This window comes from Bos indicus x Bos taurus, chromosome 14 (assembly GCF_003369695.1).
Source record: "Bos indicus x Bos taurus breed Angus x Brahman F1 hybrid chromosome 14, Bos_hybrid_MaternalHap_v2.0, whole genome shotgun sequence".
Lineage (NCBI taxonomy): Eukaryota > Metazoa > Chordata > Mammalia > Artiodactyla > Bovidae > Bos > Bos indicus x Bos taurus.
Genome location: NC_040089.1, coordinates 64,025,463 through 64,043,905, shown reverse-complemented (window position 1 = coordinate 64,043,905; position 18,443 = coordinate 64,025,463). Strand labels below are relative to the sequence as shown.

The 18,443-nt window shown below is 45.6% G+C and overlaps 1 protein-coding gene across 5 annotated transcripts in view; it reads right to left on the bottom strand.

The window, feature by feature from the left end:
- The window catches only part of SNX31 (sorting nexin 31), an 81,660-nt gene that overhangs the window by 41,635 nt on the left and 21,582 nt on the right, over nucleotides 1-18,443 (bottom strand). For all 5 annotated transcript variants that reach the window (XM_027561428.1, XM_027561429.1, XM_027561430.1 and 2 more), the window contains 2 exons: nucleotides 6,325-6,435; nucleotides 1,516-1,606 (listed from right to left, as the gene is read on the bottom strand). In XM_027561428.1, the coding sequence (XP_027417229.1) occupies nucleotides 1,516-1,606; nucleotides 6,325-6,435 (202 nt within the window). The remainder of the gene's footprint in view (nucleotides 1-1,515; nucleotides 1,607-6,324; nucleotides 6,436-18,443) is intronic.

The window sequence follows — 18,443 nt, the reverse complement described above, 5'->3', positions numbered from 1 at the left end:
ATGCTGCAAACAAAGCAACTAAGCCTGTGCGCTACAACTATTGAGCCTGTGCTCAAAAGCCTGGGAACTGCAACTCCTGAGCCCTCCCGCCACAGCTCCTGAAGCCCACATGCCCTGGAGCCTGTGCTCAGCAACAAGAGAAGCCACCGCAATAAGTCCATGCATCACAACTACAGGATAGCCTCCGCTCGCTGCAACTAAAGAAAAGTCCACGCAGCAATGAAGATTCAGTGCAGCTAATACATTTTTTAAAAAAACTTCACAGGTATTTAAAAAAAAAAAGGGGGGCCAGTGCTTTGAGTAGGGGACATTTTCATTGTGATGCGGATGAAGAAACTGGGGTCCACAGAGATCCAATGCCTTCACCAGCACACCACAGCTCCTGGTGGCCAAGTTAAGAGGTTTTCCTAACTTCCACCTCCAAATCACCTCCCCAAAGCACCTGAGAACATATATAAACTACTCAGAGGTAACATACCATTTCACAACAACAACAACAACTTGTAATTTCTAAAAACGCACTGCAGAGAAAAGCGAAACACATGGGAAAAGACCCTGATGCTGGGAAAGACTGAAGACGGGAGGAGGGGATGACAGAGGATGAGAGGGCTGGATGGCATCACCGACGCGATGGACGTGAGTTTGAGTAAAGTCTGGGAGTTGTTGATGGACAGGGAAGCCTGGCTTGCTGCAGTCCGTGAGGTCACAAAGAGTCAGACAAGACTGAGCGCCTGAACTGACTGAACTGACTGATATGAAACATAATGTCATCGGTCACTATCTCACTGCAAGTAGAGTTTTTTAAAGGATCTAAGAACTGAATTATACCATCCACACTTTCAAGCAAATATTCCTTAACAAGGAGACATGATGGTCTGATGGGATCTGCTGATGCCCAGAGTCCAGCACTCCAGACAAGGGGGCTGTGGCATGGCTGGCGGCCAGCAGCCAGGGCAGAGATGAAGGTGCGCCTAGATAGCAGGACTGGGGTCAAGAGCCCCCAGAGGAAGTGTAGTTACTGGAAAGAACTGACGTCTTGCTCCTGACTTCACTGCGTCTCTGGAGCTGCTCACCCCAGCTCACCCCGAGGTCCAAGGCACAGTGAAAGTGAAAGTGTTAGTCCCTTAGACATGTCCAGCTCTCTGCAACCCCATGGACTGGAGCCCATCAGACTCCTCTGTTCATGGGATTCTCCAGGCAAGAATGCTGGAGTGGGTTGCCATTGCCTTCTCCAGGGGATCTTCCCAACCCAGGAATCGAACCCAAGTCTCCTGCATTGCAGGCAGATTCTTTGCCATCTGAGCCACCAGGGAAGCCCAAAGGCATAACCTCAACCCCCCAAAACAGATGTCCAGTCCAGGAGCCAAGAGTCATAGTAGGGACCACACACTGGGAGTTCCCTTTGAAGTGAGTGTAACCGGCCCCTCAGTGGCAATCCTTCATCTCCTGGCTGAGCACTTGCCCACACCAGCCTGTACCATCTCAGGCTGCCTGCACCTCTTCTGTCCTTCTTACCAGACAGCCTGCCTTCTTTGCAAAACTGAATAAGAAATAGGCTGAAGTATTCCAGCAGCTCCTGACACAGTCCAATGTTGTGTGACACCACCTTTAACCAAAGACAAGAAAAAGGGAAAAGTTAGGAGCGGCCACCTGTAAATGCCAATTAAAAAGAGCTTTAAGGGGGCAGTAGACACTAAGAGAACTCTTTCCCAAATCTAAAAATGGTTCATACTCATTTTAGAAAATTTAGAAATTAAAAAAAAAATACAGTAAAGAAAATAAAACTTGGTCCCCCTGCAATGGACATGAACTGGTCCCAGCTGAGACTGGTTTGTCCCATCTCACATGCAGGCACGTCTTCCCAGATGGTTTTGGTCTTTATTGTCCCCTGGGGGCAGTAGCCATTCACCACGATCATTGGTCCAACTTGCCTGCCCCAGGGGCCGGATTACCAGATCCTGGGAAAAGGGATGTTCCCCACCACTTGGCTGGCGTATGAAAGTATACAGGATAATGTCCACCTGTGATACCCCAGGCTTCCTTCTCTCTGCTGTCTGCTGTGATGGTCAAGTCTAATTCACGTGGCTTTTGCTCAGTGAAACCTCAGATCCTGGGCACAGGCTGCCTTCATTTCATATTCCTCTTTGACCTTTACCTCCAACAGCTTTCATTTCAACACAGATGATTTCATTTGAGGCCGTAACCTTGTAACATTTCACGTCCATTCACCCTCCCTCAGCAGGAACGTTCCTGTTCCATTGGCCCTTTCCCTCTCCACTTAGCCAGCCCACCCCTCTTTAAGGCAGGGTTCCTGGGTGATTTCTTTGCACACCTAGTCTGAATTCGCTGGACCACCTCTGCAGCATGTGAGAGTCCACCTATACAGCTCTGTTCATGAGCTGACCTTTTAACCAGGGCTCCAGGTTCTCAAGGTGGCAGTTGTATAAATGCTAGACTCAAAGTGGTACTTTTCCTGTCTGAGGCGTGTAAATTACCTTGAGAGACAGTCTAAAGAGGTGGATGGTATGAGTGGGTGTTCTTAATATAGCTCTGAAAATAAAGATGAGCTTGGGAACTTTTCACGGCTTTTACTCAATGTTTATCCCCATTTTCCTTCTTTCTACCTTACTCTTTTCCCTAGGCCCTTGCAAAAATAAGCAAACAAACAAAAAGTCCAAACCAAACCACAGGGCACCTCTGTGTGTGGGGCTGAGTGAGCACCAGTAGTAATAGATTGCAAAGTCATCCTTTCCTAAAGTAAATAAGACCCACATCCGCTCAAATTAGATTCCTCTTTTCTCTGACTCATTCAGTGAAAACAGGAAGCTTACAAGCCAAGGAAGATAGTGGAGTGAGAAGAAAGAGAACAGAGATGCTTTCTACAATTTATAAAGACATAGATAAACACCTTCTTTCAAGAGGAAAAATCAGCACAAAAAGAGACACAATAGTATTTCCTTCTTAACATACGTTAATGATGCTTCAAAACTCAAATACCACTAGTACAACTACATTAGCACAAATGTATACAAAATTAAAAAAGAGATTTTACTTTGTTGCTGGTCCTTAAAAGAACCCAGCAGGATAGCTGGAGAAGTGAAATGAGAGTGGTGACGTGAGAGTGGTAACAAGTACGCTTGAAAAGATACAGACAATACTTTTTAATTACAAAATGCAAATTACATTTTATACCAGCTATTGAACTTCCCTGGAAGAGAATTCACAGCAGTGCCTGGCCAAGTATTTGCTTTTGGACTTCTCTGGTGGCTCAGATGGTAAAGAATCTGCCTGCAATGTGGGAGACCTGGGTTCGATCCCTGGGTTGGGAAGATCCCCCGGAGGAGGGCGTGGCAACCCACTCTAGTTTCTTACCTGGAGAATCGCCTGGCAGGCTCCTCTGTCCGTGGGGTCACAAAGAGTCAGACATGACCGAGTGACTAAGCACAACACAGCACAAGTGTTCGATTTACCTTTTAGGGAAACTCCTTTACTTTGTTTTACTTCCAGTGCCAAGGATGTCCATGCCGTGGGTTTGAATTTCTCACTGGCCAGTGTGATGAAAGAAGGGAAGTTCATTTATCTGAGGTTAAAGTACCTCATTCAACTTATGCTATTAGTTACAAAGGGAAACTGGCCGAAACAGGTGGCATCATGGAACCCTAGGTTTATTCCCTGTGTGTATGCTTAGTCGCTCAGTCGTGTCTGACTCTTGCGACCCCGTGGACTGTAGTGTGCCAGGCTCCTCTGTCCATGGGATTCTCTGGGCAAGAATACTGGAATGGGTAGCCATTTCCTTCTCCAGGGGATCTTCCCCACCCAGGAACTGAACCCAGGTCTCCGGCATTGCAGACAGACTCTTTACCATCTGAGCTACAAGGGAAGCCCTCCAGACTTACTGCCCTACTCAATATTTATTCAGCACTCCCTCTAATATCAGTACCAATACCAATATTGATGAAGAACGATAACCGCCATTGCTGATGGATCACAAGCTATTCCTATAATTACTTAGACATCAACTCAAAAAATTAAATAACTTACCCAGACTCAAACAGCTAGGATGGGGCAGCTCTGTAATTTGAACCTGGGACTTGACCTAACCCCAGAAGATAGGAGACCCCATATTCCCAGCAGCAGCCGACTTCAGCTACAGTTATGTCTAATTTGGCCAGTGAGCCCAGTGTATGGAAAACATGTCAATAATGGTGTCTTCAGGAGGGTGGCTGCTCTCCAGGTCTCTACAGGTCCAACCATTTGCAAATTAGCTTACAACCTGCAGCTGCATCCCTGTCTTAGGTGCCTGGCCCCCGAAGTCTCTGAGTTTGTGTTCCCTACACCAACTGTTACTATCTTCTTCTGTTGTGTCTTTCTCCCACTTTGTTAGTCCTGGGAGGGCAATTTAGGGACCTGTGATTTGTGTTCTGGGGTCTCTCGGTATAAAACCCCTCAAGTATTAAACATCAAGAGCCCTTGATGCATTTTAGAAAGATCATTCTAGAAATCAATACAGATTAGCCAGACTGGAAGCAGGGAAACTAGTTTGGGGGGCTGCTAGGGGCATGGGGATGGAAAGGAGCAAAGAGGGAGGGTGAATGAATAGCAGAGAGATGGGATGTAGTGGAAGTAGGATTTGGGGGGCTAAGGAGGAGGTTGAGGAGGAACCATAGTAACTTCTCAATGAATGGCTTCAGCAGCTAGGTGGCTGCTGATACCATGCAAACGGGTCACAATCCAGCAGCCAAGAAAAGGCTGTATGTGGTGACTTCAGCTAGGAAGAAAGTTATAAAATTATCATTCTTGAGCAGAGCAAGACCTAGAGAAGGGGTATTTCCTAATCTGAGGGTGCAAACAAAAGGGTGCAGGTGAGCTCAAATCTGCAGGCTGGGAAGGGGAGCCAGGATGCAACAGGAAGCGCCCAGGGTCTCAGGGCGAGGCAGGCTCAAAGGCTGGGAGCCCAGCAGGGAGCATGTCCCATCATCAGCTCAGAAGCCAGCTGACACCAGGACCCCAGGACCCCAGTACAGGGAATTCCCGTCCTTGGAAAGGTCCTAGAAACTTTCTGACCCCCTCCTGTTCATAGCTTCTTATTCTTCATTGAATGTTTCTCTGGAAGGTTAGAATTGGTGAAAGCATTGCAAAGGCAACTGGAGGATATAAAATGGAAAACCCCACAAGTGTGCCCTCAAGAAGACAAGCCCTAAGGACGGAGAGGCTGATTTCTCATAAATGCCTGATTCACAGAAAACTGATAATATTGGAATTATTTTTAAATGCTAGGGAGCTGGTCCAGGGTTGCCTCACATCAACCTTGGGAAATTTTGCTCATGGTTTCCAGAGACCCAAACAAGATATGACCGAGGTCAGGCTGGTCTCATGAAATAAGTGGAATGGAGCTTTGTTTGTGTGACTGGACTGGTTTTGTCTGCTCAGGGAATTTTCAAATCCGGTCTCTGTTTGTTTTGGTTTCAGCAGTCTAACTGAACTCTCCCCTCTTTACGTTCCCAGCCTGGAAATATAGTCTCTTCCAAGCCCTCAGCGAACACGCCAGCAACCTCTCCAGTTTGTATGTGCCCAATTGCCAATTCCTCTGCTATTTCCCGATTACATGCATCTTCTTGACAATTTTGAGATGCCTGATCTTACCTTCCTATTTAAGTTGACAAGCTAAAACTCTCCACAGGCGAGGGACCTGGGAGCCAACCCAGGAGTCCTCTCCACAGCCCAGTAGAGGGAGGAGAGGCCACAGGGGCCAGGCTAGTTACGGCTGCATCTGGAGAAGGAAGAATGCTTTCTGGGTCCCATCCTCTGGGTCCTTAGAGAACTGACTGGAACACAGGTCTGGCCCTGTGGACCCATGATTAGACACGCTGGGCATTGGTTTCAGGGGCTTTCCCTGCATCAGAGAAGGGAGCAGTCTTTCTGCATTGACAACCCCACTGTCATTCTCTGCCAGAACCTGACATCAGCCCCCCTGGATAGACTCATCTGGGCTCCATCCTCCATCCTCCTCCCAACCATGGACATCCCATAATAAAGGACTTTGAGTTTTTGCAGTAGGCACATCCCTGGCTGAGTTCCAGGGAACCAACACCAGCCCATGGGCGGTGGGGAAAACCGAAGAGATCCCAGAGATTGGCTGTAGCTGAGATTCCTCCATCAGTCACTCAGATAATTTCCCCATCAGTCTCTTATCTCTACAAACGAGTCATCCAGAATAAAATGACAGGTAGGAAACTTCCAGAAGGTAACTGTATCCTAGTCCCTGCCTTCAAACAGAATGATTCCTAAATTGAGGTCTGGGGCTGGAACTTAGATCGAATTTACCTCCAGGACTCTTTCGGCAGTATCTGATGTTAGAATTTCGATTTTAATGCTCCTTCCATCGGGCAGAAGTATATCCAGAGACGCTTTCTTGGTGGCCATGCTGAATGTGTCCTGTAAGCAGAAGAAAGCACAATAAGCTTCGGTGCCCTTCTGTGGGGGGCAGTCGGCTCTCTCTCCGGACCCTCAGGGCACACAGTGTTCAAAGCACATGAAAGCCGAATGCAGAGACTGAGGGGATCGGTTTAAGGGGGTGAGGTGGGAGTGAAGAGGGGGTGGAGAGGAGTCCAGGCAAAGCAATGACATGCAACTTGAATAATTTCCAGATAAACAAGGCATCCATTCTAGGAAAAAAAGCTTTTGATAAAATTCATCCACGTGACTCTTGGTCATCCCAGATTTTAACTCTCATTTTGAATTTTCCAGGCATCCCTACAAGTTTGTGATAGGTGGTAATTTAAGCTCCTGCTAAACAAAACTCTGAAGTTGCAAATCATGAGGCCCGTGTGGGGAAGCAAGTCTCCATCTGGTTGAATGGCACCAGCTGAGGGCCCACACCCCAGCTCAGCGCAGCCGTGCCTGCACACACGCATTCCAGCCTTCTTCAGGGGACCTGTGTGTGCCAGAGGTGACTGGGAATCCAGGGACCTGTGAACCTCTCAGATAGAGTGTTCTAGAAGGTCAGAGACATGCCAGTGACATGGGAAGCCCATCAGAGCTGAGGGAAGCGTGAGGCTGAGGTTGGTGCTCAGCGAGAGGGACCCCAGGCAGGGCAGGGACAAGGGTCAGTGGCTGACCACTCAGGCCTCCCAGCGCAGCTGCGTCTGGGGGTGGCTGTTCTCAGCACCTCCCAAACCGGTTCCTGTCAGTTCACAGAACTGCTTCCTCTCTGGGAGGCTGATCCTGGTCACAGCCCTTCTCATCCCAGGTTCCACAATGGACTCATGCAGCCATTGTGTGCAATGCATTCACTTCCCTCCTAGGCATTTAGAATGGCACTGGTGATGTGACATCTGTGGGAGAACTGAGAAAAGAGCCACTCAAATCATCTTCTGTGTTCTGAGCCTACTATATAAGCAGGAATATTAGTAGTTAGCAATACAGTGGGAGGGGAAGGTGAGAGGAGGTACCTCTTGAGTGACCAGAAAATTTCCAGCCAGGTCACCTCCTTCCTGGAATCAGTTTGGGGAAAGGAAGATCCAAATGACCGATCAGCAGATTGTTGGGGATCATGGGGTTGGGGCTCAGGTCAGCTGACCACTGAGACCCCTTCCCCTCAACAGGCAGCCCCTTCCCTTCCTTAGTCTTCCTGACCACCCCCTGCAGTTCACAGACATAGCAGATTAGGCACCAGGCTTTGTAGGGAACAGGGGAATCTTGTGACCCCCAAGGACTGTAGCCTGTCAGGCTCCTCTGTCCATGGGATTTCCCAGGCAAGAATACTGGAGCGGGTTGTCATTTCCTTCTCCAGGGGATCTTGCCAACCCAGGGATTGAACCCGTCTCTTATGTCTCCTGCACAGGCAGGTGGGTTCTTCATCAGTGGAGCCGCCAGGGAGGCCCAATCACACTGCCAGGTACCTCAGAAGGCCCATCACCTTAGTGACTGGCTTATTTTTTCCTAATTTTATTATCCAAGGGCAATCCTTGAATAATGGTTAAATTTTAACCACCCCCACCCTGAGCCCACCTACTTACAATGACTAAATGGCTTCGCTTCTGAACTTGAGTACTTTAGAAGAGAAAGGCTGATATTTTCCAAATTCAAAGGGTTGGTCCACAAAACAGTATATGTTTGTGAATGTGTTATATTTATATATACAGTCAACATGCAGAGATAGCATCTTATTTATGAGTAAATATAATATCTGTGTATTTATTACATATAAACCTATTGTTAGATCACAATGTTGATAACTGTGCTCTGTGCTGCTTCACATGTAGTAATTAATGCAATTCTCATACAATTCCATGAGGAATATACACTTATTAAGCCCCCTTTTTAGAGATACTTAAACCCTTATATTCACTGCAGCACTACCTACAATAGCCAAGACATGGAAGCAACCTACATGTTCATGAACAGATGAATGGATAAAGAGATGGTACACACTTACAATGCAACACTACTCAGCCATAAAAGGAATGAAATAATGCCATTTGCAGCAACATAGAAGAACCAGGAGATTATAAAAAGAGACATAAGTCACACAGAGAAAGACAAATACTACAGGATATCACTTACATGTGGAATCTAATATACAACACAAATGAACATGTCTATGAAACAGAAACAGACTCACAAACATGTGGTTGCCAGGGGAGAGGGCAGCAGAGAGAAGGCGGAAGGAAGGAGTAGGAGTTGGGGACTAGCCGTAAATGGAGAATGGATAAACAGCAATGTCCTACTGTATAGCACAAGGAAGTACACTCAATATTCTGTGGTAAACCACAATGGAGAAGAATATGAAAAAGATATATATATATATATGTATATGTATAACTAAGTCACTTTTCTATCTAGTCTACTTCAGTCATTCAGTCATGTTCCACTCTTTGCAACCCCCTGGACTGCAGCACGCCAGGCTTCCCTGTCCATCACCAGCTCTCGGAGCTTGCTCAAACTCATGTCCATCAAGTCAGTGATACCATCCAACCATCTCATCCTCTGTCGGCCCCTTCTCTTCCTGCCTTCAATCTTTCCCAGCATCAGGGTCTTTTCCAATGGGTCAGTTCTTCACATCAGTATTGGAGTTTCAGCTTCAGCATCAGTCCTTCCAATGAATATTCAGGACTGATTTCCTTTAGGATGGACTGGTTGGATCTCCTGGCAGTCCAAGGGACTCTCAAGAGTTTTCTCCAACACCACAGTTCAGAAGCATCAATTCTTCGGTGCTCAGCTTTCTCTATAGTCCAACTCTCACATCCATACATGACCACTGGAAAAACCACAGCTTTCACTAGATGGACCATTGTTGGCAAAGTAATGTCTCTGCTTTTTAATATGCTGTCTAGGTTGGTCATAGCTTTTCTTCCAAGGAGCAAGCATCTTTTAATTTCATGGCTGCAGTCACCATCTGCAGTGATTTTGGAGCCCAAGTAAATAAAGTCTGTTACTATTTCCATTGTTTCTCCACCTATTTGCATGAAGTGATGGGACCAGATGCCTTGATCTTAGTTTTCTTAATGTTGAGTTTTAAGCCAGGTTTTTCACCCTCCTCTCACTTTCATCAAGAGGCTCTGTAGTTCCTCTTTGCTTTCTTCCATAAGGGTGGTGTCATCTGCATATCTGAGGTTATTGATATTTCTCCCGGCAATCTTGATTCCAGCTTGTACTTCATCCAGCCCAGGATTTTGCATGATGTACTCTGCATATAAGTTAAATAAGCAGGGTGACAATATACAGCCTTGACGTACTCCTTTCCCAATTTGGAAACAGTCTGTTGTTCCATGTCTGGTTCTAACTGTTGCTTCTTGACCTGCATACAGATTTCTCAGGAGGCAGGTCAGGTGGTCTGGTATTCTCACCTCTTTAAGTATTTTTTACAGTTTGTTGTGATCCACACAGTCAAAGTCTTTGGCATTGTCAATAAAGTAGAAGTAGATGTTTTTCTGGAACTCTCTTGCTTTTTCGATGATCCAACAGATGTTGGCAATTTAATCTCTGGTTTCTCTGTCTTTTCTAAATCCAGCTTGAACATCTGGAAGTTCACAGTTCACATACTGTTGAAGCCTGGCTTGGAGAATTTTGAGCATTACTTTACTTGTGTGTGAGATGAGTGCAATTGTGCGGTAGTTAGAGCATTCTTTGGCATTGCCTTTCTTTGGGATTGGAATGAAAACTGACCTTTTCCAGTGCTGTGGCCACTGCTGAGTTTTCCAAATTTGCTGGCATATTGAGTGCAGCACTTTCACAGCATCATCTTTCAGGATTTGAAAGAGCTCAACTGGAATTCCATCACCTCCACTAGCTTTGTTTGTAGTGATGCTTTCTAAGGCCCACTTGACTTCACACTGAAGGATGTCTGGCTCTAGGTCAGTGATCACACCATCGTGGTTATCTGGGTAATGAAGATCTTTTTTGTTTAGTTCTTTTGTGTATTCTTGCCACCTCTTCTTAATATCTTCTGCTTCTGTTAGGTCCATACCATTTCTGTCCTTTATTGTGCCCATCTTTGCATGAAATGTTCCCTTTTTTTGCCTTGAGAATCCCATGAACAGTATGAAAAGGCAAACGATATGACACTGAAAGATGAACTCCCCAGGTTGGTAGGTGCCCAATATGCTACTGGAGAAGAGTGGAGAAATAACTCATAAAGAATGAAGAGATGGAGCCCAAGCAAAAACAAAGCCCAGTTGTGGGTGTGACTGATGATGAAAGTAAAGTCTGATGCTGTAAAAGCAATATTGCATAGGAACCTGGGATGTTAGGTCCACGAATCAAGGTAAATTGGAATTGGCAAACAGGAGATGGCAAGAGTGAACATTGACATTTTAGGAATCAGTGAACTAAAATGGACTGGAATGCGTGAATTTAATTCAGATGACCATTATATCTACTACTGTAGGCAAGAATCCCTTAGAAGAAATGGAGTAGTCCTTATCAGAGAAGGCAATGACACCCCACTCCAGTACTCTTGCCTGGAAAATCCCATGGACGGAGGAGCCTGGGAGGCTGCAGTCCATGGGGTCACTGAGGGTCGGACACGACTGAGCGACTTCACTTTCACTTTTCACTTTCATGCATTGGAGAAGGAAATGGCAACCCACTCTAGTGTTCTTGCCTGGAGAATCTCAGGGACGGTGGAGTCTGGTGGGCTGCCATCTATGGGGTTGCACAGAGTCGGACACGACTGAAGTGACTTAGCAGCAGCAGCAGCAGCAGCAGCCCTCATAGTCAACAAAAGAGTCCAAAATGCAGTACTTGGGTGCAATCTCAAAAACCACGGAATGATCTCTGTATAACAGGCAAGTTTGGCCTTGGAGTACAAAATGAAGCAGGGCAAATGCTAACAGTTTTGCCAAGAGAATGCACTGGTCATAGCAAACACCCTCTTCCAACAACACAAGAGACGACTCTACACGTGGACATCACCAGATGGTCAATACTGAAATCACATTGATTATACTCTTTGCAGCCAAAGATGGAGAAGCTCTATATAGCCAGCAAAAACAAGACCAGGAGCTGATTGTTGCTCAGATCATGAACTCCTTATTGCCAAATTCAGACTTAAATTGAAGAAAGTAGGGAAAAACACTCGACCATTCAGGTACGACCTAAATAAAATCTCTTACGATTATACAGTGAAAGTGACAAATAGATTCAAGGGATTAGGTCTGATAGACAGACTGCCTGAAGAACTATGGGTGGAGGTTCATGACATTGTACAGGAGGCAGTGATCAAGACCATCTCCAAGAAAAAGAAATGCAAAAAGGCAAAATGGTTGTCTGAGGAGGCATTACAAATAGCTGAGAAAAGAAGGGAAGTGAAAGGCAAAGGAGTAAAGGAGAGATATACCCATTTGAATGCAGAGTTCCAAAGAATAGCAAGGAAAGATAAGAAAGCCTTCCTCAGTGATCAATGCAAAGAAATAGAGGAAAACAATGGAAAGGGAAAGACTAGAGATCTCTTCAAGAACATTAGCGATACCAAAGGAACATTTCATGCAAAGATGGGCACTTTGATATGCAACAGAAATTAATACAACGGTGTCAATCAGCTATAATTTGATAAAATAAAAATTTTAAAGCCCCCTTTTTCAGATGTAGTAAAAGTTCACAAAGGTTAAGTAACTCCCCTCTAGGACATACTGCCATTTGGCAGCAGAGGCAGGACTGAGAGCCAGCTCTGCATGATCCAGGGCCTGGGCTCAAATGGGATGGACTTTTCTCCTGGCTGGCCCAGGAAGGTTGCTCCTGCATTGCTCTGGAGTGAATGTTTGTGTCTCTGGTGCCCCATGCCCCCATTTATATGGAGCCCTAACCTCTAGTGTGATGCTGTTACAGATGGGGCCTTTAGGAAGTGACTAGGGTTAAGCACAGAGAAGGCAATGGCACCCCACTCCAGTACGCTTGCCTGGAGAATCCCATGGACAGAGGAGCCTGGTAGGCTCAAGTCCATGGGGTCAATACGAGTCGGACATGACTGAAAGACTTCACTTTCACTTTTCAGTTTCATACCTTGGAGAAGGAAATGGCAACCCACTCCAGTGTTCTTGCCTGGAGAATCCCATGGACGGCAGAGCCTGGTGGGTTGCCATCTATGGGGTCGCACAGAGTCGGACATGACTGAAATGACTTAGCAGCAGCAGCAACAGGGTTAAGTGAGGTCCTGTCCTCATGATGGGATTAGTGTCCTTGTAAGAAGAGACACCAGACAGCTTGCTCTCTGCACATGTGCACAAAGAAGAAATTTATTTCTCGCAGTTTTTAGAATTTTGGTTCTTTAAGCTACCGGTTACAGCAGTCCGAGCAGACAAATATAAGCATATCAATTATAGCTCTCCTTTCTAAGTGTCTAAGGGGACTTTCTTGGTGGTCCAGTGGTTAAGAATCTGCCTGCCAGTGCAGGGGACATGGATTCGATCCCCAGTCTGAGAAGATTCCACATGCCACATAGCAAGCCCTCGCAGCACAACTACTGAGCCTGTGCTCTAGAGCCAGAGAACCTCAACTACTGAAGCCCACACGCCTAGATCCTGTGCTCTGCAACAAGAGAAACCACTGTAATGAGAAGCCCACACATTGCAACTAGAGAGTAGCCCCACTTGCCGCGACTGAGAAAGCCCACGTGCAGCAACGAAGACCCAGGGCAGCCAAAAATACACAACTAAATATTGAAAAATAAAAGATCATCATAGTCGTTTTTTTTTTAGTGTCTAAGTTTGGATAAATTGGGCTTCCCTGGTAGCTCAGCTGGTAAAGAATCTGCCTGCAGTGCAGGAGACCCTGGTTCGATTCCTGGGTTGGGAAGATCCACTGGAGAAGGGATAGGTTACCTACTCCAGAATTCTGGCCTGGAGAATTCCATGGACTGTATAGTCCATGGGGTCACAAAGAGTCGGACACGACTGAGCGACTTTCACTCCATTTCACTTGGATAAATGACGTGACCATCATGTCACCACTGGAATACCAGCATAAGGTACCATGTCATGTTGCCTCTCCACACACAACAAGTGTCCATCTGCCTGAGTGAATTTGCACACTCATCAATCACCATGTTGGTCACTTTTCAAACAGTCCTGTGGCTTCCCTCTGTCAATACTGGCCTTCACGTCAGCAAATGCTGACCCAACCATCTGCCAGGTTTTCCCTTTAAGTGTCCAGCGCTGGGACAACCTACCTCCCGGGAAGCTTTGAGAATCACTCCAAGCCCTTCCTCAGCAGGTCAGGGCCATGGGTTTCCCTCCTCCACAGCACACGCCCTGAGGTCCCCACATACAACCACAGCCACACTTTCTTCATTTCTAACTTCCCAGGGGAATTCTGCCTGATTTCCCAAGTTCCCCTGCAGTTATGATAACTGCTAACAGTAGGGCCCCTGAGACCCCACATTTAGCTGAGTAGTCAAGGCTCAGGGGCTTCTCAGAGCAACTATTGCAAATAGTCCCTTTCCAGGTACACACCTCTGCTTAGGTCTTAGGTTCTTAAAGGTATTTGGCCTAGACTCACAAACATCAGGTGGCTCAGATGGTAAAGCGTCTGCCTGCAATGCAGGGGACCTGGGTTCAATTCCTGGGTCGGGAAGATGCCCTGGAGAAGGAAATGGCAATCCACTCCAGCATTCTTACCTGGAAAATCCCATGGATGGAGAAGCCTGATAGGCGACAGTCCATGGGGTTGCAAAGAGTCAGACACGACTGAGCGACTTCACTTTCACTTTCACTTTCAAACATCTCTTACCTCAGAGGAAAAACACTCTTAAAATGAATGGAAAGATGCCATTGTCTTTTGATATGATTAAGGGAAAGCCTACCATTAATCTGTTACTTCAGTGCAACTCTTGACTCAAACTATGAGATATCTAAATTATATAAACAGTTAAAATGAAACAAATGCATGCCCATATTAAAGAAAAGTGAGGAAGTAGATTGCATTGGTAGAGTGGGTCAGATCATAGATGGCCCTAAAATCAGACACTTGAGGGTTTTATTAAAAACCTGGTTCTGGACTGGGACATGGGAGGGTAGAAATGGAGTTAGGGAAAGAGGTGTCTGACACTGTAAGTGAAAATGAACTAGAGGGAAGACTGAAGGATGTGGGAGACTTGAGAGAAGTGGGTGGCGGTCATTCAAGCACAAGGTACCAAGGGACTGGGCTAGACTGTGGGATTGAGAAATGCATGATGCACAGAGCAGACTGCCTGGTTCCAAGCCTAGTTCCGCCCTCACTGCGTGGGACCCTGTGGAAATCTGGACAGGCGACTCCCCTCTGTGCTCTGCATTCCTTCAGCTCTAAAGTAAGGCTGGCAGCTCCGGGAGGACACCCCCTGCAAACACTCAAGCAGCAGCTTTCTTGGTTCATTCTTGTTAGCACAGGAATGAGGAGGTCATTACATACCTTTGATTTGACTTAGTGGCAACAGGTAAGAAATAAAGGGGCCCAGAAAAGATTCAGGAAGATGTTTTCCACACTCATATCCAATCAAGTGCCGAGTCTTGTATATTCACATCTTAGACAGTCTCTTCAATCCATCTACTTCTTTTCATCTTCACCACCTGCCCTTGAGTCCCACCTGATATGTCCTCCCCTCCTTGAAGCCTGCGATGGCCTCCTCACTGGTTACCTTGCTTCCATTCTTGCTCCCCTTGCAAGGCACTCTCCACACAGTAGCCAGAGAATACTTTTTTTCATGCAAAGCTGAAAATGTACTCCTCTAGCTTAAAACTCTCTAATGCCCTTACACTGTTCCAGGGACACTAAAAGAAAAGCACTGTTTTTCTCCACTCCACTCACATCAACACTTCTGACACTGATTACCTGGAGTTAGCACACACCACACAGATTAAGGACCCAGTCCCACAGGACGGCGCCTCCCCCACTTCAGAAGCCAACTGCGAGTCCAGGCCTCCCATACTTCTGATCAACTCCTATAAATCTGGGATTCCTATGACCCCTTACTGGAGTTTGATGATTTCCTAGAATAGCTCATAGAACTCAGGAAAGCTCTTTTCTTACTATAACCCATTTATTGCTAAGGATACAACTCAGGAAGAGCTAAATGGAAGGGATGCAGCACCTCTACATGTTTGCCCACACAGAAGCTCTCCGAACCCCACAGTTCAGGGATTTCTTGGAAGTTTCAGCATGTAGGCGTGACCAATGATTAACTCAGTCCCCAGCCCCTCTACCAAACCCAGAGGCCAGCAGGTGGGGCTCAAAGTTGCAACCCTCCAATTATATGTTTAAAAACAACTAAGCATCTTTTTTTTTCCTTTAAATGATATCATTTTAAAATGACGTCATTTTGAACTCTAAGAAAAACAAAAGTTGTTCATGAAAGTAAAGGTAATCGTAATCATAAACATTATTTGTTCAGTAGTAAGAAATATTTACCTGTTATAAAGATCAAAGTATTGACTAGGAACTTAATGTTTTTAATGGTGAGATAAAACTGGGGAGAAGAATGGAATGAAAGAAGGTGATACAGAAAGCTGAATCCACATCCCTCATGTGTATGCATGTGTGTGTGTAAAAGTCACTCAGTCATGTCCAGCTCTCTACGACCCTATGGACTGTGGCTTGCCAGACTCCTCTGTCCATGGGATTCTCCAGGCAAGAATACTGGTGTGGGTTGTCATGCCCTCCTCCAGGGGATCTTCCTGACCCAGGGATTGAACCCAGGTCTCTCTCATTGAGGGCAGATCCTTTACTGTCTGAGCCACCAGGGAATCCTCTCATCCCTCATACAGGGAGTCAATAGATAATACCTACAAACTGAAGAACGGGAGAAAGAGATGAATATTATTAATCTCCAGATATTGAGATATCTGAAGAAAAAGCTAAAAGATTTGAAAGCCATTGCCTCTGGAAAGCAGGAGATGGTTATATTACAATACTTTTTAACACTATTTTACTTTTAAAATTATCAGCACATTTTGTTTGGTTTAAAAAAATGAAAAATTTTAGGACAATATGGTGAAGAGGAGAAATGATAGAATTGAAAAACTTTAATGAGATAAAAGCAAATGCACAATAGATGAAACATTCTGGGTTGGGAGTTGTGATCGAGGAGGAATTTGGCTCTATTTGTGATATTTGAATTTTACTTGTATATATATATAATTTATAAAATATAAAAGACATAATAATGCAATTAGAGGAAAAAAGCCAACATGGTGGGTCCAGATTGTACAAAAACAAAACTAAGCCATCTTGATTTAGGGGGGGGCCAGGAATTGAAACACACAATTCATACTAGTAAACTAAATGCATTTATCTTTAAGAAACCTCTAAATCCTCCATTACCATGGGCTGCCTTTGGAGAAGAGAATGGCAACCCCACTCCAATATTCTTGCCTGGGAAATCCCATGGACAGAGAAGCCTGGCGGGCTACAGTCCCTGGGGTCACAAAGAGTGGGACACACCTTAGTGACTGAGCGCACATGGGCTGCCTTAACACATTTTCAAACATTTAAAATGTTTTAATTTTAACACATTTTCAAACATTTAAAATGTTTTAATTTTAACACATTTTCAAACATTTAAAATGTTTTAATTTTAACACATTTTCAAACATTTAAAATGTTTTAATTTTAACACATTTTCAAATCAAATTTAATACCCTGAGAAATTGTGTAATATTTCAAAGAAGCTCCATCAGTGGGCTTTATTGATATTCTCCTCTGAGGCCAAAGAATGTCTGGTAGCCATAGCACTTACCCTGATCTTTATTATCCAGAAAATCCATATTTGGATGTGCCAACCTCTAAATTTCCATCACACTTACTAATCAGTCCTAAACATTTCACTACAAGGGACACAGGAAACATTCTTAAGAGGAAATGGGGAAAGAGTCACAGAGCCCCTAGACCCATGGTAGGCAACACTCCCCAAATACATACATTCCCCTAACTCCCCAAGTACACAAAAGCTACAGCAAATACCTTCTTAGTCTCTTTCTTCTCAAACATGCTGTTCACACTATATAGATTAAGAACCAGGAACATACAGGCCTTAGTTTAAAGACTGGTTTTGCCTTTCAAAAACCCCTTCATCTCAGAGGCAATCGCAGGCCACAGTTTGGGAGCATGGTAAGTGGGTGGGCAGGAGGGGTCTGGATACAAAACCAGCGGAACCTGGTGAGGGATCGGGCTAGAGGGGGCTGCCACCGCTCTAGAAATACTTCATGACATCAGTAGATCCAGGCTCCCTGGGCTTCCACTTATTAAGATGTGTATCCTTGAGCAAATTACTTAACTGAAAAAGAGGAGCACCACTCTCAACAAGTTGCGAGGGTGAATGAGATACAGCACAGACAGCGTCGGGTCCAGCCCGGATCGAATATCCTGTAGAAGCAGCCCCCTCTGATGACTGTTGCTCCCCCTGAGTAGAGGCTCCTTGGAAGGCTCCTACACGGTCACACGTATTCACATTTCTAACACATTGTGTCCTTGTCCAGAGACAGGAAGGTGTGCATGTACCTGCTGAGTCCTGGAGAGCCAGGCCTGCAAGTGTGTGACTATTGGGTAATAACCACCAGGAAACAGCAGGCCAAGCACTTATTAAAAGCTGTGAAAATATTCGGCGGCGGGGAATGTCTGTATAATATTGAGGTGGGGAGACTTCCCAACCCTTGCTCCCTGGGCTCCTTTGCTGGTCTGGCAGACCCACACATCCGCTGTGCTCATCTCAGTCCTCCTGGCACTCACCAGTCCTCCACGAGCCATCTCACTGCAGGCTTGGCTGGTCGAGTCTCCCCTGCACCGACCACATCTAGTCACTGCTGAGCAATAACGCTGGCCCTGGAAGGTGGTCAGGGGACGGGCTACTCACCCCCAATAATAAGCGGCTACTGCTTCCCTTTTACCAATACCTGTCCTGAGTCTCCCAGACCACTGAATATTAACGTGATTTCCTAGCATTTCCCTGAATGGGAAGAAAAAGCTGGAGTATAATC